Genomic DNA, 25,447 nt, shown 5'->3' on the forward strand with positions numbered 1-25,447 from the left:
AATTGTTTTTTAAGATGTTTCTCTCTCTATCGGTACAATTTGAGTCCAGACAAAATAATAAATCCCTTTAGTTCTACTTGCTGCTGCTTTCACCATATGCAGAGAGTTAAAAGTAACTTACAAGACTAGCAAGGAAAAGCAAAAAAGAAAATTACCAGGAGCAACGTCAAAATTTTTTAGGTGGCTAACAAAGAGGGTTTATAAGCTCCAAAAGGTATGACTGAGTTTAGTATAGCTCCCAAGTTGCAGCCCTTTGCAATAACATCCTGAATTTTATTTTTCTTCATAGCTGTTTCAAAAAGAAGAGCAGTTAAGTAGCAGCTTTGTTCTTCATATCTGATTAAATTTTCAGAGTAAAATTACAAATTAGGAGTCCTTATGTTTATAAAACTATAATCTTTGTTTGCAAGCAAAAATGATCCTACTACATTCTTTCATAAAATCACAGGAGCAGACGTGCAGGTGTTGTTAAAGGGATGAGCAAATGAACCTTGTTCTATAAAATCTCAGAAATCAGGCTATACAAACCCATGCAACAATATTATCATCTGTTTAAATACTGGGACTACTGGGGAGGGGAGCTCAGCAGTTGTGGGAGGGATTTCATGTGGTTACATGTTTATTTTGTTTAATTTTTTTTTGTTAACTGTTTTACTCTGTAGCTTTAACATATTAATAACATATCCACAAGAAAAGGGAAAAATAAAGCATTCAGGGAACCAGTGAAAGAATCTTTATATCGCAAATATCTTCCTGTTTTTAAGAATTCTCTGTAATTGTCCTTAATCTGGTTACTTTACAATTCTTTGTCATCACCATTTCTAAATCTTACAAATCCTTTCCTGCAGAGCTCAGTATTCATTACTGATATGTCTGGGCACACGTTTCAAAAAGAAGATACCAGACAAATATGTGATGTTAAAATACTCATGCTTCTAAATATATTTATTCAAATACTTCATTGGTTCAAACTCTCTGTGCGAAACCCTTCAGAAATCTGACCTATAAGTAATCTTGACTTTACTGAGACTTCCTTTTTGGCAGCTATCGGGAAATAATAAAAAAAAAAAAAAACAGCAGTTCAGATACTTACTGCTGTAGCAAAGCAGGTAACAGAGGAGATTAATTTCAGAAAATATACTGAAACATTTGAGGAACTGACCATTAAAACAGGCTTCTCTCTCTAAATATTTATGAGTCATTTTATAACTGGAAGAAAGGTGTTCTGGAATACTGATCTCTAGTGTTACACCTACAGATCTACAGCACTCACAAATAAATAATAAATATTGATATGTGTGCGTACGTCTACCTGTACTGTATTTTCAGTGGGTATACAATATCCAATATAATACATAAGCTACTTGAACACCTCACACCAACCTCAAAACATTCTGAAATAGTGTGTAATTTTTATAGTGTTTCAGCACAGGTTTTTACCAAAGCAATGCTTTCACTTTCAATATCAGTGTATAAACGTATTTACCCTATCAAAGATTTTGTGATGCAAACATGATTATTACTGTACCTGATTTGATCATGGTATTCTAGCAGAGATCAAATAATAGGTTGGGGGTTTTTTTCCCTTCTTTTTCTAGTGCCTTTAAAAAAAATTTCCACTATCAAAGAATGTTAATTTCTAAGGTTTGATGTAGAGATTCCTATGTAAGTATATAATTATTAGGGAAGGAGAGGCACAACGGTGAATATTTTAAAGCAATGTAATCAATATTTTTTCTTTGTGTATATTTCCCTGCAACAATGAACAAAAAGATCTACTTCAGATTTAGAAACTCAGCTTTAAAGGGAAAGCTAGACAACAAAAAGCAAGAAAGTACTCACCTCTTCACGTAATTTTATCAACTGCAACATGAACGCACAAAAAAGATAAAAAGGAAAGAAATGGCAGGAAAGAAAGATCAGTTGTGTGACAGGATACAGAATTAACATTGACAATTTATCTGTTTACATGTTTAGCATTTAAAAATCACAGACAAACACATTAAAAGAACCTAAACATAGACTACATGCAGAGTTTTTTGAACGAATAAAGATCACTTTCTCACACTGTCACATTAAACAAAGAGAATAGTGTGAAATTCTCTTTTAAACCACATCTAAGACACCATCATGAAATAAAGGGGAATGACTTCATAGAAGTCTATATTATAAAGAAAAAAACAAGTTTACTATTCCTCTCTTCGAAGATTGTACAGCTGAGGTGGTTTTGTATATACAAGTTTTCAGAATGTTTTCTGTATATTTTAGTTGTGACAACTGATTTCTTATTTTACTAGCAGATCTAACTTATTAATAGATGACTGAATCTTTATAGCATGCAACCAGTATTTCAATTTTTATATACTTGAGTTCTACTGTAACTATATTATCTAATTTTATTATTGAACTTCACAGAGAGGGTTCTTTCCAGTTAAAAAAAAATGAAGCAGCTTAGTTAAATAGCTCAGAATTATGATTTATTGCATAGCATATTTAAAAATAGACAAAGAAATAGGGAACAACATGAAACATATTTCCCTCAGAAAAGACCCACTGCAGTTTTTTAATCCTACACCACTACACAGCGTGTGTATAAATACACACATAGTGTGTATGTGTACTTATATAGTATATACATTTATATTTACCAATTTATGCTTGTAAATCAACACAATCTAAGACTATTAAACTCTGGCAGGTTTACTATAAAACTAAATAAAAGCCCAGCCTGATTATCAAGCTACGTTGTAATATGCTCTCCTCTTGGAGAGATAGATAAATTATTTGTACTGGAACAAAACGTATAATTACTCACAACAAATGTCTGCGTAAGAGTGGTTCTTTATAAAAAATTACAGTTCTCTCACCGATTCCAGTTGAATTCAAAATTACAACAGCTACATCATTATCTCAGTTTATGCTGATGGTTCACCTACAGTTTCATAACAATCATTTTCAACACGTGTAAGCTGAAAATCTTTACTACTAATAAAGTCTCACCAGCATGAAGGAAACAAAAGAACCTCCATTATTCTCTACTGTTTCATATGGCTCGTCTAAAACTGAACATACACCTCACCCCGTTACCAAAACGGACAATGAGGCTCTAACAAGATGTAATTAGGAGGGCTACTACCACACGGACTTAAACTGAAATGGCTCTTCAGTACGTAGCTAAAGGAACTTTGCTAGAATTTGGTATAAAGAAAACTGTATTGTCCACCAAACCGGTGCTTAAATTCAAGTGCCTGGCCTATCATAAATTGGTCTCTTTCTCCCAATCTTCCCCCCCTTCTTTCCCCAAAAGGCAAACATTAAGGCTCTTTAGAAAGAGACGATCTGGGAGTTGATCACATAGATATCTTTTCTTTCTGAGGCCACCATTCTTCAGTTGACTATGATACTTAAAGGGCCAAAGTTTAAAACTACTCTCCCGCAATAGAGTCTGCTTGGGCATGCCACCCTGCTATAATCAATGAGAGTTTTAAAATGCTGCACATTTGTTTTTTCAATAGGTCCCAAACAAAAATGTTCTATCTTGTTTGTGCTGCATGGCTGAATTTAAGCTCTGCATGGGATTTGCAGCTAAGCTAAGTAATGGGAGAGGTGGGTTTTTTTTTTAACATTGACTGAAAGATATTCATTCAAATTAACAAAAGATGTATTTTTCCCCCATTTAACAATGCTCTTGATGAAAATGTGTTATCTTTACTTTTCTATTTTGAAATATTATTTTTATTATGCGCACTGCTCAACTGTAAACAGCATTAAGTCGTGTGCAGCCACCATTTTAGGTTATGATAATCAGCATATTTTTGAAACAAAGATTTTATTTTTTTTTTATTGCAACACAGAATTAGATACAAGAGGTAATCTGTTCCTTTGTAGGCTAAAAAAAAAAAAATCTGGTTTACGCTGGTTTGAACCAGTGGAATCTCTTGTGGATAAGCCTTCTGCTGTGACTAAAATCAAAACTGTGCCGCAGAGAGCAAGGGAGCGAGATGGGGTTTGTGTGTGTATGTGTGTGTGTGTGTGCGTGCGCGTGTGTGTCTGTGAGGCACATCACGTGACATGGAAAACTACTGAATTTTTTTTAAAAAGCTGATAACGCTACCGCCGTCTCTGTCCGCATATAGATAACGAATAAACGCTGAACTCTATTAAACGCCCTTTACACATTATCGTGGGTCGAACACACAATTTTCTGAACTTATGATGACAGTCTATTTATTTTGCTATAAACCCTCGGCATGTAACGAACAGATTTGTGTCTGGTAATGATCTGCTCTGCCAGGGCTATATGAAATGATACCGACCTTCTTTAGATCTTGGGGAATTAAATTGACCAACTTCACCCCCTGGTCTGTAGCTGAAGTTTGACACACTTTATGCACAGCAAGCCCAAATCTAATATTATCACAACTTTGTAGGCAGAAATTAAGTAGCCACAAAATATTTGTTCACCACACATCACATGTGCAATGTATGTGTATACAGACATGCAGTTTAACCTAATGCAAATTTATTTCTACTTATTAATGAACATAGTTGTAAAAGAGAAAGGAGTACTATTATATTTCAAGAAAGTTGGTAAATACTGTACCTGACATTATTTTGGTCAAGAAGAACTTCTGATTTTTCTAAAAAACATACAAACTGCCACATAAACCAGTTCTATTATTATTAAAGTGAAGCCACAACTTTAAGTAGCGTATCATTGCACTGAAAAACTCAAAACTTTCACGGGATTTGATAAACGTTGGTGGCCAGAATGACTAGACTTGAAAGCAACAGAGCCTGTTTAAGACCACTGCTGGAAAACAAATAACAACCAAATGCACACAGTAGGTTTTTGGTTTTAGGATTGTGAGGTGAGGTTTTTTTTGATTCAAGAAGGGACATCTGTTTCTCAGCCTCTATAAGTGCCTCATCTGACTACATTCACATGATTCAAATTAAGAAGAAATTAATGTATACTAAGCAATGTCTTTACTAACTTGAGAGCACTGTTTTTATTTCAAAAGAAAACTTTGAATAGCAGATTTATATGATTCTTACAACTTCTTACAAGAAGTTTCTATATGCTTTATCTGGTAAATCTTGGTATAATCATTATAAGGCATCTGTATTCCAATTTGTTGTCACCTAAACATGATGACTGCTACTTATGGGAGACATTTGGGAAAAACGAAGAAATCGAAAGATAAATCATCATTTTCTAATTCTTCAGTCTGTTTCCTGTACTTCAATCTTTCTTCTTAGGAGAACAACTGGAAACTCATGACTAAGACCATACTCATTACAACTTATAACTTGGCTGTGGTTTGATGTAATTGTACCTTTGAAACTCAACTTAAAAACCAGAAGTTGAATAAAGAAAAGATCCAATTTTTTTTTTTTTTCCAATAGTGTCCCATTTATTTCTAGATACCTAATAAGGTCATACCAGCCAGTATACATTCAGTTCCTATTGCCTTCTTACTCCACCAAAAACATTATGCAAATGTTTATCATGATGACAAATACCATACCTAAAATGTGCAGCTCATATATTATTTCACTTGGATAACACCCCAGTCTAACCAGATACTCAGCATTTCTACTAGCAGATTTTACCAATATTTGTGGATTAGTACAGGAGAAATTCTGAGCTGGCAACTTTTTTCAACAACTCATGTCAGAAGAGGAATCATTCCTCTCCTCTCCCCTTTCCACACTATGGTGACTGAACTGGGGAAGCCAAACCCACCATTTTTCAGCTTAACCTAATCCAATTTGACAAGTAGAAGTCCTACACTATTAAGGTGAGGGTCAGTCCATCTATCTATATTTATCTCCATCAGACAAAATGAAAGCAAAAATTTGAAACACCTTCAAGTATTTTATATGGCTGTAAGTTATACCTGCGCCGCCTTTCATCATCCAGTCCAAGTTTTCTATTGATATAATAATCTACAGGAGTGAAAGCGTATTAGACCTGATGTGACTGATTGAAATACATCAATATAACATGTTCAGTATATGGTAAGTACCCAAACCCTACACTTGATTTGGATATTTGCACATTCTGGTAAGTTCAACATCAGATTGAATTTTTTGCACTAGCTGCTCGTACCCATAACTACATGCATATATGATAAGTACAAATATAAATAAGATATTTCATAAGAAAAATAGATTGTGAGATTGATTATTGGACAAATATTGTATAAGTAATATTTTTTTAAAAATACTGCCATTCACATACTTAAAAGAAGTTAGGTAATGCCTTTATTGTGATATTTCTTAACATTTTTCTAGGAAGAAAAGAAAGAAGTTTAGAACTTTCAAAGGTAGAGGGCTAACAATTTCAAGTCAGGTTACAGAAAAGGATTTTTATTACCTAAAAGACTACATAAAACTCCTTCACCAGCCAAAATTTTCTTCCATTTAAGAAGTGGTCATTTGGAAGGAAAAACTTATGTTGACAAATGGCTAAAGGTACCATTTGGTTACTTGAGATGAGACTATACTTATTCCATCAAGTTTAGAAAAAAACATCATAACTTGGAAAAAGTCCACATGTGAACCAGTTATTTAACCATTCCTTAAAAAGTGAAAGTAAAATATTTTATCTCATCGCTACACATAAAATATTCTGTTATAAGTAAAGCTTCTTATCACAATTGCCCTTTTATGTCTAAATTTACACAATTTTTACTTGAAATGTAAAAATAGCAGCACCTTAGAAGAAATAAAATAAGAACCTTACCACTTTCACAGGACTGAGTTTACGATCATGACATGCAGACTGTGAAACTCTTTTCCCTAAAATCATGCTTTCCATCAATTCATTATTCAGGGATAAAAACCCCTCTTTATTTTATTCAAATTTTGGAATCTCCCTTTGCTATAATATATAAATATGAAGATTAATATCTTGTAAATGTAAATCTTCACATGCATATTATAACTGCTATACACTACAGTCTTATGCCTACAGATAAATTGCATCCCATATATAATTTCATTAATGTATGTATTAAAGTCTATTACTGAGTTTAGAACTTACACAGCACATTTAAAATACCGTATAAGGTTAAGGCTTAAGGGGACTATGTTTTAAAATGCATTGTACTGGGACAAGTCTCCAAGTCTTTCTTTTCTTCTATCCTTAGTGGAACTGAGCTTATATTGAGGGTAGAAGATGCTAAAATTTTCAGAACATGGTTCTGATCTGTTTCCTTATTTAATATTGCATTTATCATGTAAACATTTAAACAATTTTCACTTTCACTACCAAAATAATTTAAATTCTATCTGGTCAGAAAAGAAATTCTGATATTGAAGAAAACTTTCAACTAACTTCTAACACAAAATGCACAACTCTGATTACAACTGACATGATTATCAAAAAGAAAAGAAACATTCTGCTTTCAGACAGAGCTTGTCAAACAAGTTTCAGCACCAAAAGAAATATTAACAGGTGGGTCAAAGTCCCCTGAATATAATGTTGCCTTTACAATTTTCAGTAGTCTAGAAGGATCCTCACTGTAGTGTCCAGAACAATACGGGTACCAGATTTTAAAAAAGCCTGAGGATTATCAAGCTTTCCTCCATTAAAAGAGATGGACAGCAGTCTGCATTCTAGTACAACATGCATTATGAAAACTTACTCTTATTAGTACAACTTGTGGTTTTGGTACAAGGAGAGAAAATCTGTTTAGAGAAGGAATCACACAAGGAAACTGAGTGGGGTACTGCCTAATTCTGAGAGTGCACTTTCATTTGTTTTGCCTGCCAGTGTTGATTTAATTATACTGCATTATTATCAAAGCTGCATTATGTACTTTTTTTATTCTTTTTACATGTGTTTGAGGTGAAGACCTTGGCTTTGTCGGCAAACAGCGCGTTTCAAGTTATTTCTTAAGTACTAAATAATAAAGAAAAGAGAAGAAAAGATTTTTTTTTAAGATAGCAGACAGTGATCACAAGTTAAAGGGTTAAATGTAAGATCTCCAAGAAACATTTTGAAGTTGATTAAGACCCCAGCTTTGCATTAAACAGTATCACTTCCACATGAGTTGTTGCTAAAGCTGTTAAGGAGCAGCTTGAGAAGCCCAGTGTGCCAGTGACCTCCTTCACCCTCCAGCCACCCACTAGGGCTTCTTGATTAGCATCCTACCTGGTTCTCTGAGGAATTCCCGTCATCCCCTAGGAGCTCATTCCGCACCTCATCACTGTAGGCGATTCGTGACCTTTTCTGTAAAACAAAAAGAAAAAAGGGTTAGGAAGTAAAGCTCCAAAGCCATTGGTATCAAGGCTGATCATCTTAAACCTCGAGAGCCCCCTAATGGATACCTATTTGATAAAAAAAAAATAAACCTGGAAGTAAAAGTTACTAAAAAGTTCTTCAACTGCTGTATTTTGACAAATCTGCATGGCAAATCCTAAGCATTTCTAAGACAGTCACATCCTCAACATTTCAGCAATGAAAGCAGCTTCAGTGAAGCTCAAGATATCGAGTTGTGATAATCGGGTAACTGGGAGAGGCAATATACAATAATGCCAGAAGCACTGAAGAAATACATGTGAAGGAACCAAATGCATTTTTCTGAAGAACACTTGCTAGCTGCACGCAGAACTCGGCATAATACTGCAGTGATGCCATTAAATAGGAAAGGAAGACTGAGCTTCTCCCATATTAAAAAAAAAACAAACAAACAAACAAACCTGAACAACAAACATTTGACAAAATTGGTTAAACTTAAAGATGTAGAAAATTAACAGGTGTTTTCTACACTGCTATGGCTATGAAGGCCTACTGGGAAAGGACCAGAAATCAAAGGGCAAAAGAAGGGAGAGAAAACGACAGATCAAGGAAACATTGGTTTACAGCAGGTCATGGAAACAGCACAAAACTGAGACAGATGTTCAGTAGATCGTTATGACAGACAGTTGTTATTCACAGTTTATGAGCACCAGATTTGCTCATGAACTGATCATCATATTGATTCTAAACTAGATCAAGTGCCAAGCAATGGAAAGCAAATGTCTGAAGATTACCAAGGTAGCACAGCTTCAATGGAACGGGGAAGACCATAAAGATAACATCTGCCCAGCTCTTAATTTCTCCATTGGCTAAATAAGAGGCCCTTAGTCAGTTAATATTCCTACACTAGTCATTAAAAAAAGAGAAAGGATTTTTAACGTATTGACTAAAATCTTTCTACATTTGAGTGCAGTTATGATTAGTTTTGCAGTTCTTCAGAGGAAGAAACCCAAAAATAGTAAGAACTAAGCTGCAGAACGTTCCTTTATTCCTGGGAGCTTCTCTCACACTCTGCTGTGGTAATTGTCACCAGTAGGGACTCAGCAAAAATAAATCCCTCCTCAAACCTTCCCTCATTGAGCAATCATGCCAAGAAACACGCTTGGGACTGGGGCATGGGGAACAACCCATTAGAAATTATACTGAGCACAGGGGAATTCATTACCTTTGTGACACTGAAGTTTGGAAGTGGGTCACCTCTTATGCTAGGAACCTAGCGGTGGAGTAAGCCTTGTATTGGTCATCTCAGAGCAACACATTTTAGCCTTTTATCCTGTGTAGTTCACCCTTTATTACCATAATCATCTAACCAATTTGTGCTTCAGTTGCTAGTGTTCAGATCTAGATCATATACTAAAGCTACAGATGTACGTAGCAAGGACAAAGCATACCATGGACCTACTACAAGAACTGAATTGTGCCAAATCTTTTGGAGATCTCAGCTGTCACAGTTTCATACTAACCAAGCTAAAGTAGTCTACAGCATTAAAGGAAATGAGAACCTTTAAACAGGCTGTGGTATCAGAGCTGCCTGTTTAAATTATTCATTTCATCACTATGGGGGACTAAAACACTCCACAGTATGCAAGAATATCATATGGAGATAGGTTTTGTTTTTCTCTTTTTTCACCAAAAAGCCAACAAATTGGCATAGATTGCTCAATTATATTATTTTCCTATTTTTATTTGCTACACATCAAACAAGGGAGGAAATTACAAAAATATACCAATAAATATCTAATCTTATTTTCTGATTAAGATTCAGTCTTCCCATTTGAGGTCTAGTAGTTCAACTGTACAGTCTCTCCCAATTTCACAAAATTACTCAGCCCCATTGATTCTGTTAGTTTTGAATGTATTTATCATTATTAGACTGAGACAAGGAGCATGATGCTTCGTGAGCTTGTTCTCCAGTGAACAAGTTGCCTAATTATATGTAGAGACTGAGATGGTCCTTGGTTACCCATCATTTACTTGAAGGATTTAACTGGCTGATATCCTCATTCATAAGAGTCTGCATTGAAGAAAGGAAAAAGAATATTCTTCACGGAAAAGAAATAAATGTTAATAGCAATACAGTTCTTAGAGACCCTTTACAATCCTTTATATCATCACCACTGACCTTAATAAATATACTTGTATCATTGTTCTTTTATTGCAATAATCTGTCATGATCTGAAAATCAGCAATTACATTAAAAGAAATAACCCTTTGACTACAATTAGGTATAACTCTTTGCCATAATCAATAAATAATTTGATACTACTTTTGATCACAGTTTCACCACCAAATGAATCAATAATATAAAAGGAAAGGCCTTTGAACTAAAGCGTTCATTTGTTCTTTCAGGATTTGTCCAAAATATCAATACATTGAATTACTATTCTTATTTTTATTAAAGTAACATTGGCTAACACTTTTAAATGTGGCTATCAAAATTAGTTCAGTTTGTCCAAACTCAATACTTAAACAATTTTTAGATTTTTTTTTTTTCGTTCATAACTATTAGCTGTTTATAAATATGTACTTTAGCCAAATGCAAGAATGATAGTTTGAGCTGGAAATGTCACATACTCCGCTACAGTTTGAAGGAAACCAATTCATAATGCATTTTATAAATAGTTAATGACTTCTATACATAAGCTAACCAGGCAAATCAAAAAATTGTCAACATTTTTAGTCTTAGTTGTCAGTTACCACAGTCTACTGGTACTTTATATGTATGTTTCTAGAAAAGACAGAAGCTTTACAGAGTTTGTAAACCAAGGCATTTCTGGGCAGCTCAATATAGGTTTAAGAGGTTCTGTGCGCAAATTTTTGTCTGTAAAGGTGTGTCATATACAGAAGTTTTCCTTGTATTTTATATTTTCTTGTATACACATAGACAAAAAGTCTAAGCACACAAATGTTTTTAACTCAGTGTACATGTTTGCATTCAAATGTAGCATGCATATGAACACAGAACGACACAAAAGGGTTAAGCTACTTTCTACAAGAACTTCAAGACAGAGAAAGTTTCAGGGGTTGTTTTAAATGTACTACAGTACTCAGACCTTCTGACAAGGAAGAATTTCTGATTCCAGGCAGATCTCTCCTGGTTTATGAACAGGATTTTTGCATACTGATTGGGTGATTTCCTTAAAGCCCTGTTCAAACAGATACACTTGCTCAGTTCTGTCTGGCAATTTGGCTTTAAACAATCTGTCTACTTGACCCAAGCCTTAACATTTCCCAATAGAACTGAATGTGTTCATGGGCAAGCCCAGCTAAATTAGAATTGAAATGAATTAACTCAGCTTAAACTAATTAAGATCTGTGATCTGCAGTACCACCCCCCTGTACAATTCTACATGTGAAGTAGGGTACATGTAACCAGACTGTAAGAATTCTGCTATACTACTAATCTGAGCATACCAATGAAGTTCGTCTATTACTAAAGCATATGAGAAGTTAATTTCCATGGCCTGCACATGGCAAAGCAATTGCTTAAATTGCCTCACCTGGGAATTTAATACAATGTTATCATCAGACCAGCCACACTGTAAATAGATTTATAATGCTTTCCATGTGCTAGGCTAGGTTGCATATGAATTAAGTAATGATCTGGTATTACAATACAATCAGCTAGTTCCCACACCTGGCAGACAGGATATTTTGCTAAATTACTACCTATACAGATACATCACAACATAAAAACAGAAAAGGCAGTGGGAAGAGAAACAATCTACATGGTGTATGACTGATTTTTACATGGTAACCAAATAAGATGTAGATAGAAAGAGGTATCCAAAATAATCTGTTTCCAACATCTGCACAACAGAACACATACTTATTCATTTCTATTCAATTTTGGACTAATTTTCCACATTCTATACTTTAATTACTCATCCACACTCTGAAATGTTCCCATTAGTGAAGGCCAGAAGTAGCCAAAGCCCCCCCACTCCAACGCACTTTCAGCAATCAGCCAAATAATTGATATAAAGTATCACACATTTTCATACCTGAACTAAAGAATAGCTCTCCCCCTCCTAAATGCTAAGCAGCCCCCTGAACAGATAAGCAAACCTAGGTGTATTTCAGACAAAAGGCCCAGCAAATCCTTTTGTCTCAAACTCTCCATTTTTCAGGCTCAATGTTTTAAGAACAGATTAAACAGATTTTTTTTGTGAAATATGTGTAAACAAACAAAAGGGCTTATTTATCCACAAACATCTGTTTTCATACAAAATCCATTAGGATTTCCTAGTATATATAAATGGTTTAAAAAAAAAAATCTTCAGGCATCTGTTTCAGAGTTTGGCCCTTTTCTAGATGTAAATACTCAAGATTAGCATAACCAGAAATAATTTGTAGGAATAAATTAGATTTTATTTTGTGTTCTTGGAGAGCAGTCAGTTTTGCCATTGCTCTTGCTAAAAGCAAGGTGAAAAAAGTGGCCTGATCCTCAAATGGACTACAAAATACTGCAGAATGTATACTTTCATCTCTGTCTTTCAGAATAGATACCTAAGTATTCTTTTTGCAGAGCAGAAATGGAAAAGATACATTTTAACAAATTCAGAAGAAAAATACGTGACCCTACTTAACAATCTTAAAGCTTATATTTAAACAGAAATACAAAAACACTTATTCAGGAAATAAAATAATTGAAATTGCTTAAGAAATGGTGTTCAAACTTCAGTTTTCAAAACTTCTACATTTCTCTGTAACAGTGAACCAGGAACAATAGACTAGACACTTCAGACTGCCATTTGAAAGGGGTTTTCCTGTTCCTAAGTAGCTTAGTTTTTATCGATTGTGTGTAAGAAGCAGGAAATGATTACATAGTGCTAAGATACAACCTGATGCAATGCTGGACTTTCAAGCATTTCCTTATGAAAATAAAAACCTAAAGCTGATACTTTTCTATTCAAAGGGAAATAAAAACTATTCTACAAATCCTATGAAACTTCTGATTGAAGGAATCAATTCAACAGTATGCATTGGCTGACAAAATCCATGTCTAAGCCACTTCTGGTCTTGCCTGCCCTCCCCATATGCACACAAAAAAGATTGCAGACAACTCTGAAAGAGAAATGCACAATTTAAAACCTGTATTCTGACGCTCTGCCAAATGTCATCAGCTTCCTACAACAGCAGAGAGAAATCAAACTTCCAAGTGCTAATGAGAAATTAATGCAGAGATACTATCATTCATTTTAAGTAGAAGTCACAGGTCCATAAATCTTTTCAATAATCATCATCAAACGCACTTACAGTTTCATTATGGGGTGAGGGCAGGGAGGAAGGTCAAACAAACCCTCATGAGGATACAACACACTGTATTATGTTGGTGGTGAAAAATGCAGCTTCTGCCCACGAAACTACTTCCATCTCAAACTCATGACCAGCGGACCATGTATGTCACCAAACATGGCTGATGCTTAAACAACCTCCTACACTGCACATGCTGCAGGTAGGGAAGAAAACAGGTGACCTGTGAAAGAATTGTAACTCTGTTTCTGTGAGTATAAGGAGTAACAGAGGATTATTTCTATTGTGAAAAAGACATTTGTATTTAGAAAAACAGCTTATATTTACCTGATCTCTTCCTTCTAAACTTCTACAAAAGGAAAGATTTTTTCAAAATGCAAAGGTCTGGAACTAACTGACCTCTCCCCACTTCTAGTTTTTAGACGATGCTTGAAAATTCACTACCATTGCTCCTGATTTAACAAGGCCACATCTATGGAAGAGTAATATAATGAAATACAAGAGTTATAAATCCAAGCGTGTAAAACTTCAGAAAAGCACTACCTCAGTTTGCATAGCACTGTCCAAACATAACAACGAATAACTCCCCTTAGCCTGCTGTTTATGTAAATTTTTTTTTTAAATTGTAACTATTAATCTTATTGCTTGTTTGAATTACCACACCCTATTACCAAATCTTCATCCATGCATATACACTACTTTATTCTTTCATCAGAATTCAGTTTCTCCAGGGTGTTTTCAGCTTTGGGCTGTTCTGTATAACATTTTGTCTGCCTTTCTACTCATGTGCCATAATCTCAAAAAAATATGCCAGGCATTCAGCTGACGCATAAAGGGTGAGTAAGTATTTCTGCAAATTTAACTGCCACCTCTCTATAGGCCAAGAGAGTGATGTCTGTCTTTTGCACTGCTGACTTGAAGCTATTCTGCTATCTACTGCTACCTATGGCTGCCAGTCTGTTCCTGTAATATGCTTTTCAGTACTCTAATTTCAGTATTTCATACATCTCCTTTCTATTGATTCCTTCAAATGACCATTACTAAGCTATCATATTTCAATACAAAACCTATCTTTACACATCTGCTTAGCTAAGTTAACCAACTTGCCTATTCAGTCAATAGAAATTCCTCTAAATTGTGCATGAGATCACTCAAGTTCATCCCTTCTTAAATTTGCCTTCCAGAAAAGTCTAGTGCTTCCTTGTAACTGCCCTGTGCATGCTTAAAGACCAGTCTGATAATATAGCTTGCTAAATTAAAAGTTGGCTGATGTTAGTGCCCGCTGCCTTGATATGTATAGCAAACATTGGCACATATTTGCCTAATTTGTTGTCAAAGGTTTTACAACTTGCAGACCCTTATTTACTACAGCCCCTTCAGTTGGCAACACTGGAAGAAAAGGCAAGAGCAAGGTTGAAGCGGGGGGAACAGCCTCTCTCCCCAACTCAGATGACAGTTTGAAAATAAAGATAACTGAGCTATAAAACCACACATGATACAGTTTCAAAGTAATCCACAACTTGCCTATTAATTTGGGTGTAGGAGGGCTAAGTGGGATAAATTCTGTTGTTTATAACTTAGGTTCACACTTGGACTTGGAGGCAAAAGGGACACATCTGGACTGTGGGTTCAACAAGAAATTTGGATGCGAAGAATAGAAATAGCCAAAATTAAGCTAGTATTGTTGACAGATAAATTCGTCCTCAATTCATGTGCAGGCTAATCTGTGGAAATATTTAAGTATGTCAGTATGATCACTTAAAACAATTCAGTCTCCGTATCAAATCCTAGAAGACTCTCACTCCTGAAATAGATTTTAAAAAGTCACGTCAGGCATTGGAAGTCAGTCACTAATGTCATATAGGCTGATGTTCTTCTACAGAAGTCTGCTAGATATGAATAACTTCAATTTAAAGATCAGCAAAACTAGGATACAAAAATAAGCTTATTTTGAGTATGGTTTAACTACATTAGACTTTTGCACTTAGAACCACCATATGCATATAATAAGCATACACATAAGAACTGCAAGTTTCTCTGCCGAATTACCTTTTAGGGAAAATTGTTATGGATAACAGTGGAATAGAGAACACCTGGTGCCTTTTTCCAGTAAAACACCAAGCTTATGTTTCTTTTATGAAATTTTCATTGCTTATCTCAACTCATCTCCTTGTTGTAATGACCTAACTCATATATCATAGCGGTTCTTTTTTTTTTTTTTTTTTTTTTTTTTACTAAAAGCTTGCTTAGCTTTTTTTTTAATAATTCCTATAAACCATGGAACTTCATTGAATCATTTTCCCAACAAATGCTATTTAGAGGACAAGGAGCAACTACACATGAGGATCATGTACTTCAGACTGTCTTGTGGTCCAAAGACTTTATGCTGTGTGGTAGATTTGTAATGAACATCAATGCTTGCTAAATCTTGGAGATGGAAGATAAACTCCAGTGTGTTGGAACAACAGACAGATGAACCAAGAAAATGAAAATATGGAGCCATTTTCCTCCAAGAGAAATTTATACTATGAGGGCCAACTTTCAAAGAGAATGCTCCCAAAGACAGTGAAGCAGGGAGAAAAGATTTTTAAACTAATTAGTTCACACTCATTAGCTTACGGCGAAGGACAATAAACATTTCAGATAAATCAAGACATGAAATGTTCATTCAAATATCTTTGTTTCAGCCATTATTTCCATCTGGAGCCTAGGTTCCCGTTGCTAACAGTAATGGGACATCTGCAGGTACTTTCTCCCAGCTCTTTCCTTTCCCAGAAAGAAGCATCCAAGTGTTAATTCCTCCATTCCTTAATTAATTGTCTTTATCAGCCTGTACCCACATCTCTGTGTCCAGACACTACAGAGATCAGCAACTGTAATTAATATTTGTAACTGGGCTGAAACAGTTGTCATTCTTGAATGCTGCCATCATCTTTTTCAGTTCTCCCATTGCCTGGATTTCTAACAGTATATAAAACCTAGGAAATATGGTAATTTTTAGACTTTTAGGCTTGACAGTTAAAAGTACAATTTTGCTACAGACCTCAGTTCTATTAATAAATTAAACATTTTGTCCACTGTGAACTCCAGGAGTAAAAAACAAAAGGAAACCATAAAGACAGATCTCATTTTGGACACTTAGAATGAGGGCAAGACAGATGAATGAGATGTTTCCAAGGCAGCTGAATTGTCCCACCTACATTTGTGCTGCCCTGATAGGATCTATTTTAAGAGATCTTGATAGGATCTATTTTAAACCAAAGAAACTTAAGCAGGCCTTTCCAAAAATATTTTTTAGTGCATAAAAAGCTATTAATAGGCACCATCCTTTTTTCACTTAGCATATACACTCTCTCTCAGAGGCATCTTTCCACCTGTATACCAATACTTGGTTTTAAAAGTCTGAAAATAATACACAGAGTAAGAAAATTTCAGGTGATGCCTAAAAATATTAATAATAATAAACATGGAAACTCTATTCAATGAGAGCAGAAGAGGATAATTTCTGATTTCACCATTAAATACAAAATAAAATAATGCTTGATGCAAAGAATAATTAAATAGAAAAATGACGTAATTAAGGTGGTTTGCATGCAAACATACCCCCATGGTGCTCATTCTGTGTATTTCAATGCAAGTATTTTAGACCATAAGCACTTTAGCTCAAACTATTGATTAATAAAAAGGACAATGAAAAATACTTTGTGTATAACATAGCCCAGACAAAACTGATTTTTAGATCTTAGTGTCCATGCTTCCTGAATTTATTATTTTTGCCCCTGACATGATTTAGCTGGGATTCCTTTCCTTCCTTCTAAATCATGTGCACTTACACGCAGACACTTTGCCTTGTCTGAAAAAGAGAAAAAATGTCTGAGTTTAGTGATTTTAGTAGTTAAGTGGTCACAATTGGGCTTTGAAGTTTGCAGCAGACTGAAGAAGGAGTAAATCTGTACCTTCATTGCTCCCCACCAAGCACTTCTGGGACAGAACCAGTTGTTTCATGCTGTGTTAAATCAATAGCTAATATGATAAAATACTAGCCCAATGTTCAGACATGGCATTTTCTAGTTTTATCACAAGCTGATGATTAGCAGTTCTTGCTTTACACTACCTGAGATAAAAGTCAATAACTAATCCACTACCTATATTTTATCTAACTAAAGTCCTTTTTATACTGTCTCTGCATTGAAGTTCCTCAGTCTCCCCCATTCAGTGAAAATACTTGTAAACAACATTAATTTCTTAAAGTGCATAAAATGAATGAAAAATTATTATTATTATACTGCACATATCTGTATCAAAAATAGCCATGCCAAACCCTCCCCTACTTAGTTTATTTCTACAGAAATTAAAAGTCAAGCCTTGTAACACGGTGAAACAGAAAAGCAGTTTATTTATACAAAATATTGGTATTTACAAAATATTTGGCATTAGAAGTGTCTTTCTGATAGACAGGCTTCAGCTAACTTGTTATTTTTCCCCATACTTGTAGCATAGTCAGAAATTCTTCCTCTAAGTGGACCAACATACAACAAAAAGAATAATGAGAAACACTGATACTGGCTGTAGCTCATTTCCCAGTAAATATTGATGTCCAAGCTCAAAAAATTCACCGAGTATTTCTGTTTTGCCCCTGTTCCTATGTTGTCACCAATAATGCTTACATATTTCTATTGATCTTGTTTATAGCTGCCTAGATTTTCACTGTCAAGACAATGTAGTGTGAACCTTAAGGAAAACCCTACTTTATGTAAGACTGAATAAAGACTGCCATATCAGCCAAAGCTTCAATTAGTCCAGAACTTGTACTACCTCCTATAGTGGCCATTAACGGATAACAAGGGGAAATCTTAAGGAACAGAGCAGGGATGGAATGATTCTCATTTCAGTAGACACTGCCAGTTTCTGATGATCAGCACTTCAGGGAGTTTAAGGTACATCTAAGATCTTCAAACTTAATAAACCTTGATGGTTACTGCTTACATAATACTTCTTTTATTTAAATAGCAACTGAACAAGCATTCATGCACAAGAAGAAAGATGTTCAGATCTCAATATTAGGGCAAAGATTAAATTCAAAAGTTATCCCACTTTTCATTTGAACAAAACTGAAGTGAACCTCCAAAGAAAGAAGGTAACAATTAAAATATCAAAAGCAATTAATTTATATCACAGAATATTGTAACATCTCTTCCATGGGGCGCATATTGGCAATATGAATTTAATTCAGATGTTCTCATTTTTACAGGATAAACTCCTGTAAGGTAAGAGAAAAATTATCTAATGAATCATTTTCCAATTTCTGCTCATACAGGTCATTTGCTCTCCCAATCCCTTAATAAACTGTGGCAAATATTCAAATTACTCATATTAGAAGAATAGAACTATACTCTATAGTCATATTATGTCCCTGCTCAGCTCCTTTGAAGTGCAAGAGAGGCCCAGTACCATTTGACCAAACATCTGTCCCTCCGCCCCACCAGCTGTTCTTGTATGGCAGTTTAAAAACTTCTGGTATAACAAAGCTGTTAGCATCAAATACAGATTATCTGCTACAAAGAAAAACAAAGTTTGATAGCATATGGCAAACATAATATTTCCAACTCTATTTCATGAACCTGACATGAAAAACCAACACAGAGAGAATATAAGGAATGGAAGGAAAATAAATCCAAGCATGTAACTAACACATATCCAGATTTTTGAATCCTAAGCATTCAGAGACAGACCCAAAATTATGTAATAACCTCAGGTTAAAATTTCAACCTAAAAATGAACGCGCACAAAGATACAGAGATTGATAACAACCATTCTACTAAACTCTCAGGCGATGTACCTGCCATTCTTTCCCTTCCCTATCATTCATCTGTCTTCTACCTTACACCTTTCTCAGTTTGTACCTTTTTACTCCAATTTATCACATGCTTTTTCCAGCGCGACCATACTTATCTCTTTATATCACAAGGTATGGTCAAATGTCATATTTTGTTCCTTTTCTTACCACTCATTTTGCCATTCCCTACTGATTCCCTCCCCCTGCTCAGATATTCGGGTTCTCTCCTAACCTCCCTTGCTCGAGTCCCACACAGGACCATGGGCCACACAACGAACAAGAGCAGCCATCCTGAAGAGCTCATGCTGTCATTTGTCCATTGTCATTGTCCACTGTTGCTGTGGGCAGCTTTAAGATTTTATAGAATAATGGCAACCATTATAACAGGATCACAACAGTTTTAAAGACTTCTGAAATAGCGGCTCCAGAGAAAAATTTTGGTGATTTTTGGGTGACAGCTTATACTATACCTGATAATACATGATCTAAAACCTTACAAGAAATTTTGACTCTGCCCACAAATTGGCATTTATTGGCAGCAGGATTATAAAAATCTATCAACATACTCTTGTTTGAAAAATGTTTGGAACATCAGTTTGCATGTTGGAAATATTTTGTTGTAACCTTTCTAAAAAGATGTAGAGAAAGTCCAATAAATGCTAAGAAAGAACTCAACAGGTACAATGTATTTCCATCTAAAAGATCAAGAAAAAAAGAAAAATATGGTTCCAGCTGATCTTGAACACACTGTACAATGAAACATGTTTTTATTTATTCGTCTAGATTTTGCAAGGCATAAAAAAAAACCATGATCACAGAATTTTAATTAACAGATCAGTAAATGTATAGATATGACAGAAATAAGCAAGAATTAGGGTCTTCCAAGAGATACTTATAAGTAAATTGATATGGAATTAACTAGAACATATGTGTATTAAAAAATCCTTATATAAAACAACAGTGATTTCATACTGAAAGATATCCTGAGAATTTCCAAGTATCAAAGTATATACAAGCTGCTCACGAAGATGCCCTTGGAGTAAACACATTTTAACTAGCAAGAAGTCTTCAAGATTAAATTAATGTTTTGGATGGCTGTCAACTTGGGAAAAACTTGTCCTGTGGTAAACCAGAAGAGTTATACTTGAACATAAACTCCAAAATAGAAGAGATTCCACAGTTAAGCAGCAAAAATGGGATGAATAGCTGCATACAGCTGACCTGGGAAATATTTTTATTTGGGGATGAAAAGTAGTTGTTATATCTTAAAAACTATTTTATCAAGAAGTGTTTGATAGGCCACTAGAATTCTTAGTCTGGATTTTCCATTATTGATCTAACCACTTCATCAAAAAAAAAAAAAAAAAAAAAAAAAAAGATATTTCAGGATCTTATTTTATCCTGGAAGAATTATTGCAGGGTATCATTAGAAACCAGTATGTGTCTTCCTACATGATATTTCCACAGATAGCCACTAAAGCTGAGACATTTCTCTATATCACCCTAGAAAACATAGGCAAGACCTTGTGGCTGGATTTCCTCTTCTACTGTATTATGGATCAATTTTCAGATCTATAATAATCTGAATTTGGTTCTAAACAGACAAAACCCCCTTAAGAGCATAAATTCCCAGAGAACCACAAACCAGATCCACTGAATAATTTATTTAGGCACTATCTGCTAAAGGGAGAAAAGCACTTTAAGAATCTTCTAATAGCTCTGATTTGATATAGGAACATCACTGGTGTCAGCTTTTCGTTGTTCTCAGGGGTTAGATAGTCCCCATTGTTATTAAGAAGAAACTACTGGTCCACTATCTCAAAGAGAATGGTGTGCATACATATTTCTCCTTTGTCTGTTTGATTTACAGACCTGAGGAATACGGATTAGGTCTGTTATCTGAACAAACAAGCTCTACTAAAATCTTGGCATTCAGTCAACTTTTATCTTGGGGACCCCAAATTGTACTGTTAGGCAACGTAGAGCACCTATCTCAACTGAACTGTCATACAAATAGATTTTTGTCAGATATTCAGTTTGTATTGGGGAGCATGCCAACAAAAACAAAAGTCAGCAATTTAAAACAACAAACCAGCCCCTGTGCTGACAGGACCGAATTACTATATTCCAAATGAATAAGAATTACTGTAGATCACAGATGCTCAGTATGAACACTATACAAAGAGTGAAAAAGTATTCCTCAATTAAATTATTTCTAGTAACTCCATGCTCTGAAACAGAGAAAAGGCTGAGTACAACTAAAATACAATACAAAATAATACAAATAAGTATGAAAGCACATAAAGAGGTACAATCAAAGAAGAATTAATTATTTAACAACTGGTAGTGCTAAGACAGAAGATGAGCAAAGACTCATTAGAGTTCAAAACTAAACTTTTGCAATTGGTCAAACAGTACAGCAGTATGTTGTACTTCTAACAACTCCAAGATCTGGTTTCTAGGCAATGACCTTACAGAGGCTGAGTGCACTGTGGAGGTGATGCATGCATCTTTTGGGGCAAAGATAGAAGTAGCTGCAAAAACACAATACATTTTGTTAGCCCACCCTAGGAGCAAAACTGATTTCTGTTCTTCCACAAACCACACAGAAGGTCTAGCACAATCTTTTCAAAGAAATCTTCTGATCACTCTGTAATTATTCCTTTTCGAGTGACCCCATTCCATAACACACCATTCATGAAAAGACCTTGAAAACACTTTCCCTCTGAAACTTGGTAGTACACTACACAGACCTTAGCATTTGAACTGGGAGTTATTTTTCTTTTATGGATTATAGCACTTAAAAAAAAAAAAAAAAGAAACTTTCATCTACAAGCTAATTGGAATGAAATTTGTCTAAATATTTTTTTCTGTTTCTTTTTTTCTGATGTTTTCAATATTCTTTTGGTTTTATATTGTGGATTTTTTTTTTTAACACAGTTGAAAAACTCAGCATGTTCACTTATAGTCCATCTCCTTCCCTGACAAATAAAAGAATCTGCAATCTTGTCTTCATGACGCTGTAATTTCGTATCGCAGAAATTATTATGTCAAAAAAGCAACATGAAATAATTATGTAAAATTGAGCACTAGTAGAGATAAAATGATATAAAACCCCACCACTCCAATGAAAAACAAAAAAAACCCCACCAATAACAACACTGATGGAAAGAGTATACAAAATCAAGTAAAAAGTAAAGAAATATTTATCTACTTGAAAATCATATTCTGGAAAAATTTATAGAAAAAGCATTTCTAATACATTCTTAGTAAACAAGTAATACTAGAAAAGTAAAGCTGCAAGCAGACATATTTTTCAGTTAATTTGTGTTGGGCCATTCCATTATCTATGTCATATACATAGTGATTTCAAAGCTATTGGGTCAGAACCTGTTACAAACCACTCCCCTCTCTTCGCTTTACAATATTCCAGAGAAACTTTAAAGAGAAAATTATTCTATCACTGATATATCCAAATTTGTAAATACAATGGACATTAAAAAGGCAAACAGTTCAAGAAAATGTTGTTTGCAAAAATAATCTTGAACTCTATGCCTGGTACATCCATTGCTTCATTAGCAGTAAGGAAAGCAATGAAATGTCTGATTTCTAATGTTGCAATGTCTGCAACATTATTTTCTTAAGAAAAAAGAAACCACATGGCCCCTAAGGTATTTCCACATGGTCAAGGAGTTAAAATCCTCGAGAGTGATAAGAATATATAATCTGACTTCTGAATGTTTGCCAACAGGAAGAATTTTTCCAAACAAATTATTTTATGTTAACATAAAAGTCTCCTTTGTACAGTGGCTGCATGCGCTTCCTACCCCATATTTAATCCAAAACATCACAAAAGCAAGGTAAGGAACTGCAAATCTGCACCAGTTTGATTCAGTTTGCTGAATGCTGTTGAGAAGTTCAAAAAAGTTATTTGCTGCCCCTTCCCCTAAGTGCTCCTCAGACAGTGTCTGCAAGTCTCTCATCATTCAGCATCTTTCAGTGATTATTTCAGTCTCAGATTCCTCAGCCCTTAAAAAGAATGACATACCACGTCGCCTGGTTGACTCTCAAATGGTAGTGCTCTGCTAAGGTCGGTTCTTCCACAGAAGTATCTAGTATTGTCTTCTACGAGCTCAAAAGACTTAAATCATGATCAACAGTGTGTCCTTTTTAAAGATAAGAGAGTTCTCTTCTCACAATACAACTTGGTTATGGGTCTGAGATCCCAAAAGGTTTTTTTCCCCACTTCAACTATATTTGGACTGGAGACCAACATCTACCTTTTTCTATGCCTCTTCATCAGGTTTTTGTTTACTTTCCAATGATCTAAAGCATTGTTTAATGAAAGCTTCCAAACTTATCAAGACCTTCAAATAAATTTCAGTTGTTTCATTACCACATTTTATTCAAAACATTTCTGTCTAGAGACTTCTCACGTAAAATAAAACAGATCTTCACCGCACCAAAATATTATCAAAGATTTTTTTAAAGAGCATTAAGATACAGTTATCCTTACAGGACCATGGAAAAGGGAATCTTGTATAAAGTAATGCCATTAATTCTTTCTATGAGCTATTCAATCCCAGGACAGCATCTTCAATCCTTACAACATAACCTAAGATTCTCCTTTTCAAATTTTGGGTTATACAGAATGAGAAGTTGCATTGTAAGGACACTGGCACTCCAACTTGTACTTCCAGGTTTATAAATGCTAACACTGCATAACATGCCATTCTTCTGGAACAGGGCACAGAAGAAGACCTTGACTAAGCATTCACTGCCTGGAATTGCTTCAGTTTGAGGAATCAGAACAAAAGAGCGAGCAGTGGAATACTAAGGGCCCATAGCTCAACCTCTATCTTAATTAAATAATTCGCATCTAAATGGTATAAATATAAGGCATTACTCAAATAATTAATAGTAACAAAAACGGTGACAACCTAGCTTTGTAGAAAACACAGTGCAGTTATGCCACTTTCAAATTTACTTTTTAAAATATGTAAAGATGATAAACAGGTTTTGTTGAGCCTTGAGCAGTTACAGATACTCAGCATCTTAGTCTTTGCCCTAATACCATACAATCAAGATGGTTTTTTTGAATGCTACCATGATTAATTTAAAGTCTTCACGGTCATATTCCATATCTTACAGGAATAAGTGTAAATGGAAGATGGTCTCCCCTACTGTTTCACTCTTTCCTTTTGCCCTCCAAATCCCACATGCATTATCATGGCCAGCAGGCAGATGTGATACCAGCCCTTGTCCCTACTTGTATTAGTCAATTCTCTGTATGACCACATCAGAGAACAAGTCTAGAAAGCAAACCATAATATTTAAAGAGCAAAATGAAAGATAACACACATAGTACAGGCAATATACCTGCACAGATATATACTTATGTCATTCTAGTCCTGCTTAGTACATGGAAGATAAAAAAGCAAAACTAACGTAATTTTGAATGATGATTTCACTGTTTCCTGTGATATTAAATAAGACATTTGGCAGTGCAAAACTTTTTCATGTTGTTACAAAATTAGTTTACAATTGTTCTGTGATTGTGATTATTTGCTATTCAATCAATACCTGCCTGATTTGCAATCAAGACATTAATTTCAAAAAACTCTAATATTTCTTTAGATTAAAAGCTGTGGAAGAATATATGAACTGTATTGATAGAAATTATTCAATGTACAGAAGCACACAGCTACCTACTTCCTGTGGTCATTGTCTTTTACTCATATACTGGGAAAAACACCCTTTTGTCAAGGTCTGAAGTTTTAATACCTTCTTTGTGGGATTATGACACTTTTACCTGGAACTCAGAAGCCGAAGCATAGGTAAACAAGATCCACCTGCATCTTTCAACCTGAATTTTGGAAAACTGACATGGGAGGAAATGCTTTGGTGAAGAAGTATATGAGGGAGATAGGAAGAGATTGATCAATTGATTATTTTTTAAACAGAAAATATAAGAAAGCAACTTCACCAGAATGATAGAAGTTAACAAAACAACCCCCTTAAAATCTCAACAGCTGAAGTTCTTT

General features: G+C 34.8%; 1 protein-coding gene across 7 annotated transcripts in view; it reads right to left on the bottom strand.

The window, feature by feature from the left end:
- VTI1A (vesicle transport through interaction with t-SNAREs 1A) overlaps positions 1–25,447 on the bottom strand; it is a 298,773-nt gene that overhangs the window by 234,131 nt on the left and 39,195 nt on the right. For 4 of the 7 annotated variants that reach the window (XM_032988596.2, XM_032988598.2, XM_032988600.2 and 1 more), the window contains exons 4-5: positions 8,165–8,242; positions 1,843–1,863 (exon numbers count right to left, since the gene is read on the bottom strand). In XM_032988596.2, the coding sequence (XP_032844487.2) occupies positions 1,843–1,863; positions 8,165–8,242 (99 nt within the window). The remainder of the gene's footprint in view (positions 1–1,842; positions 1,864–8,164; positions 8,243–25,447) is intronic. The other 3 variants (XM_032988597.2, XM_032988599.2, XM_032988601.2) reach the window with 1 other exon arrangement.

Source organism: Tyto alba, unplaced genomic scaffold (assembly GCF_018691265.1).
Source record: "Tyto alba isolate M040663 unplaced genomic scaffold, T.alba_DEE_v4.0 Super-Scaffold_1, whole genome shotgun sequence".
Lineage (NCBI taxonomy): Eukaryota > Metazoa > Chordata > Aves > Strigiformes > Tytonidae > Tyto > Tyto alba.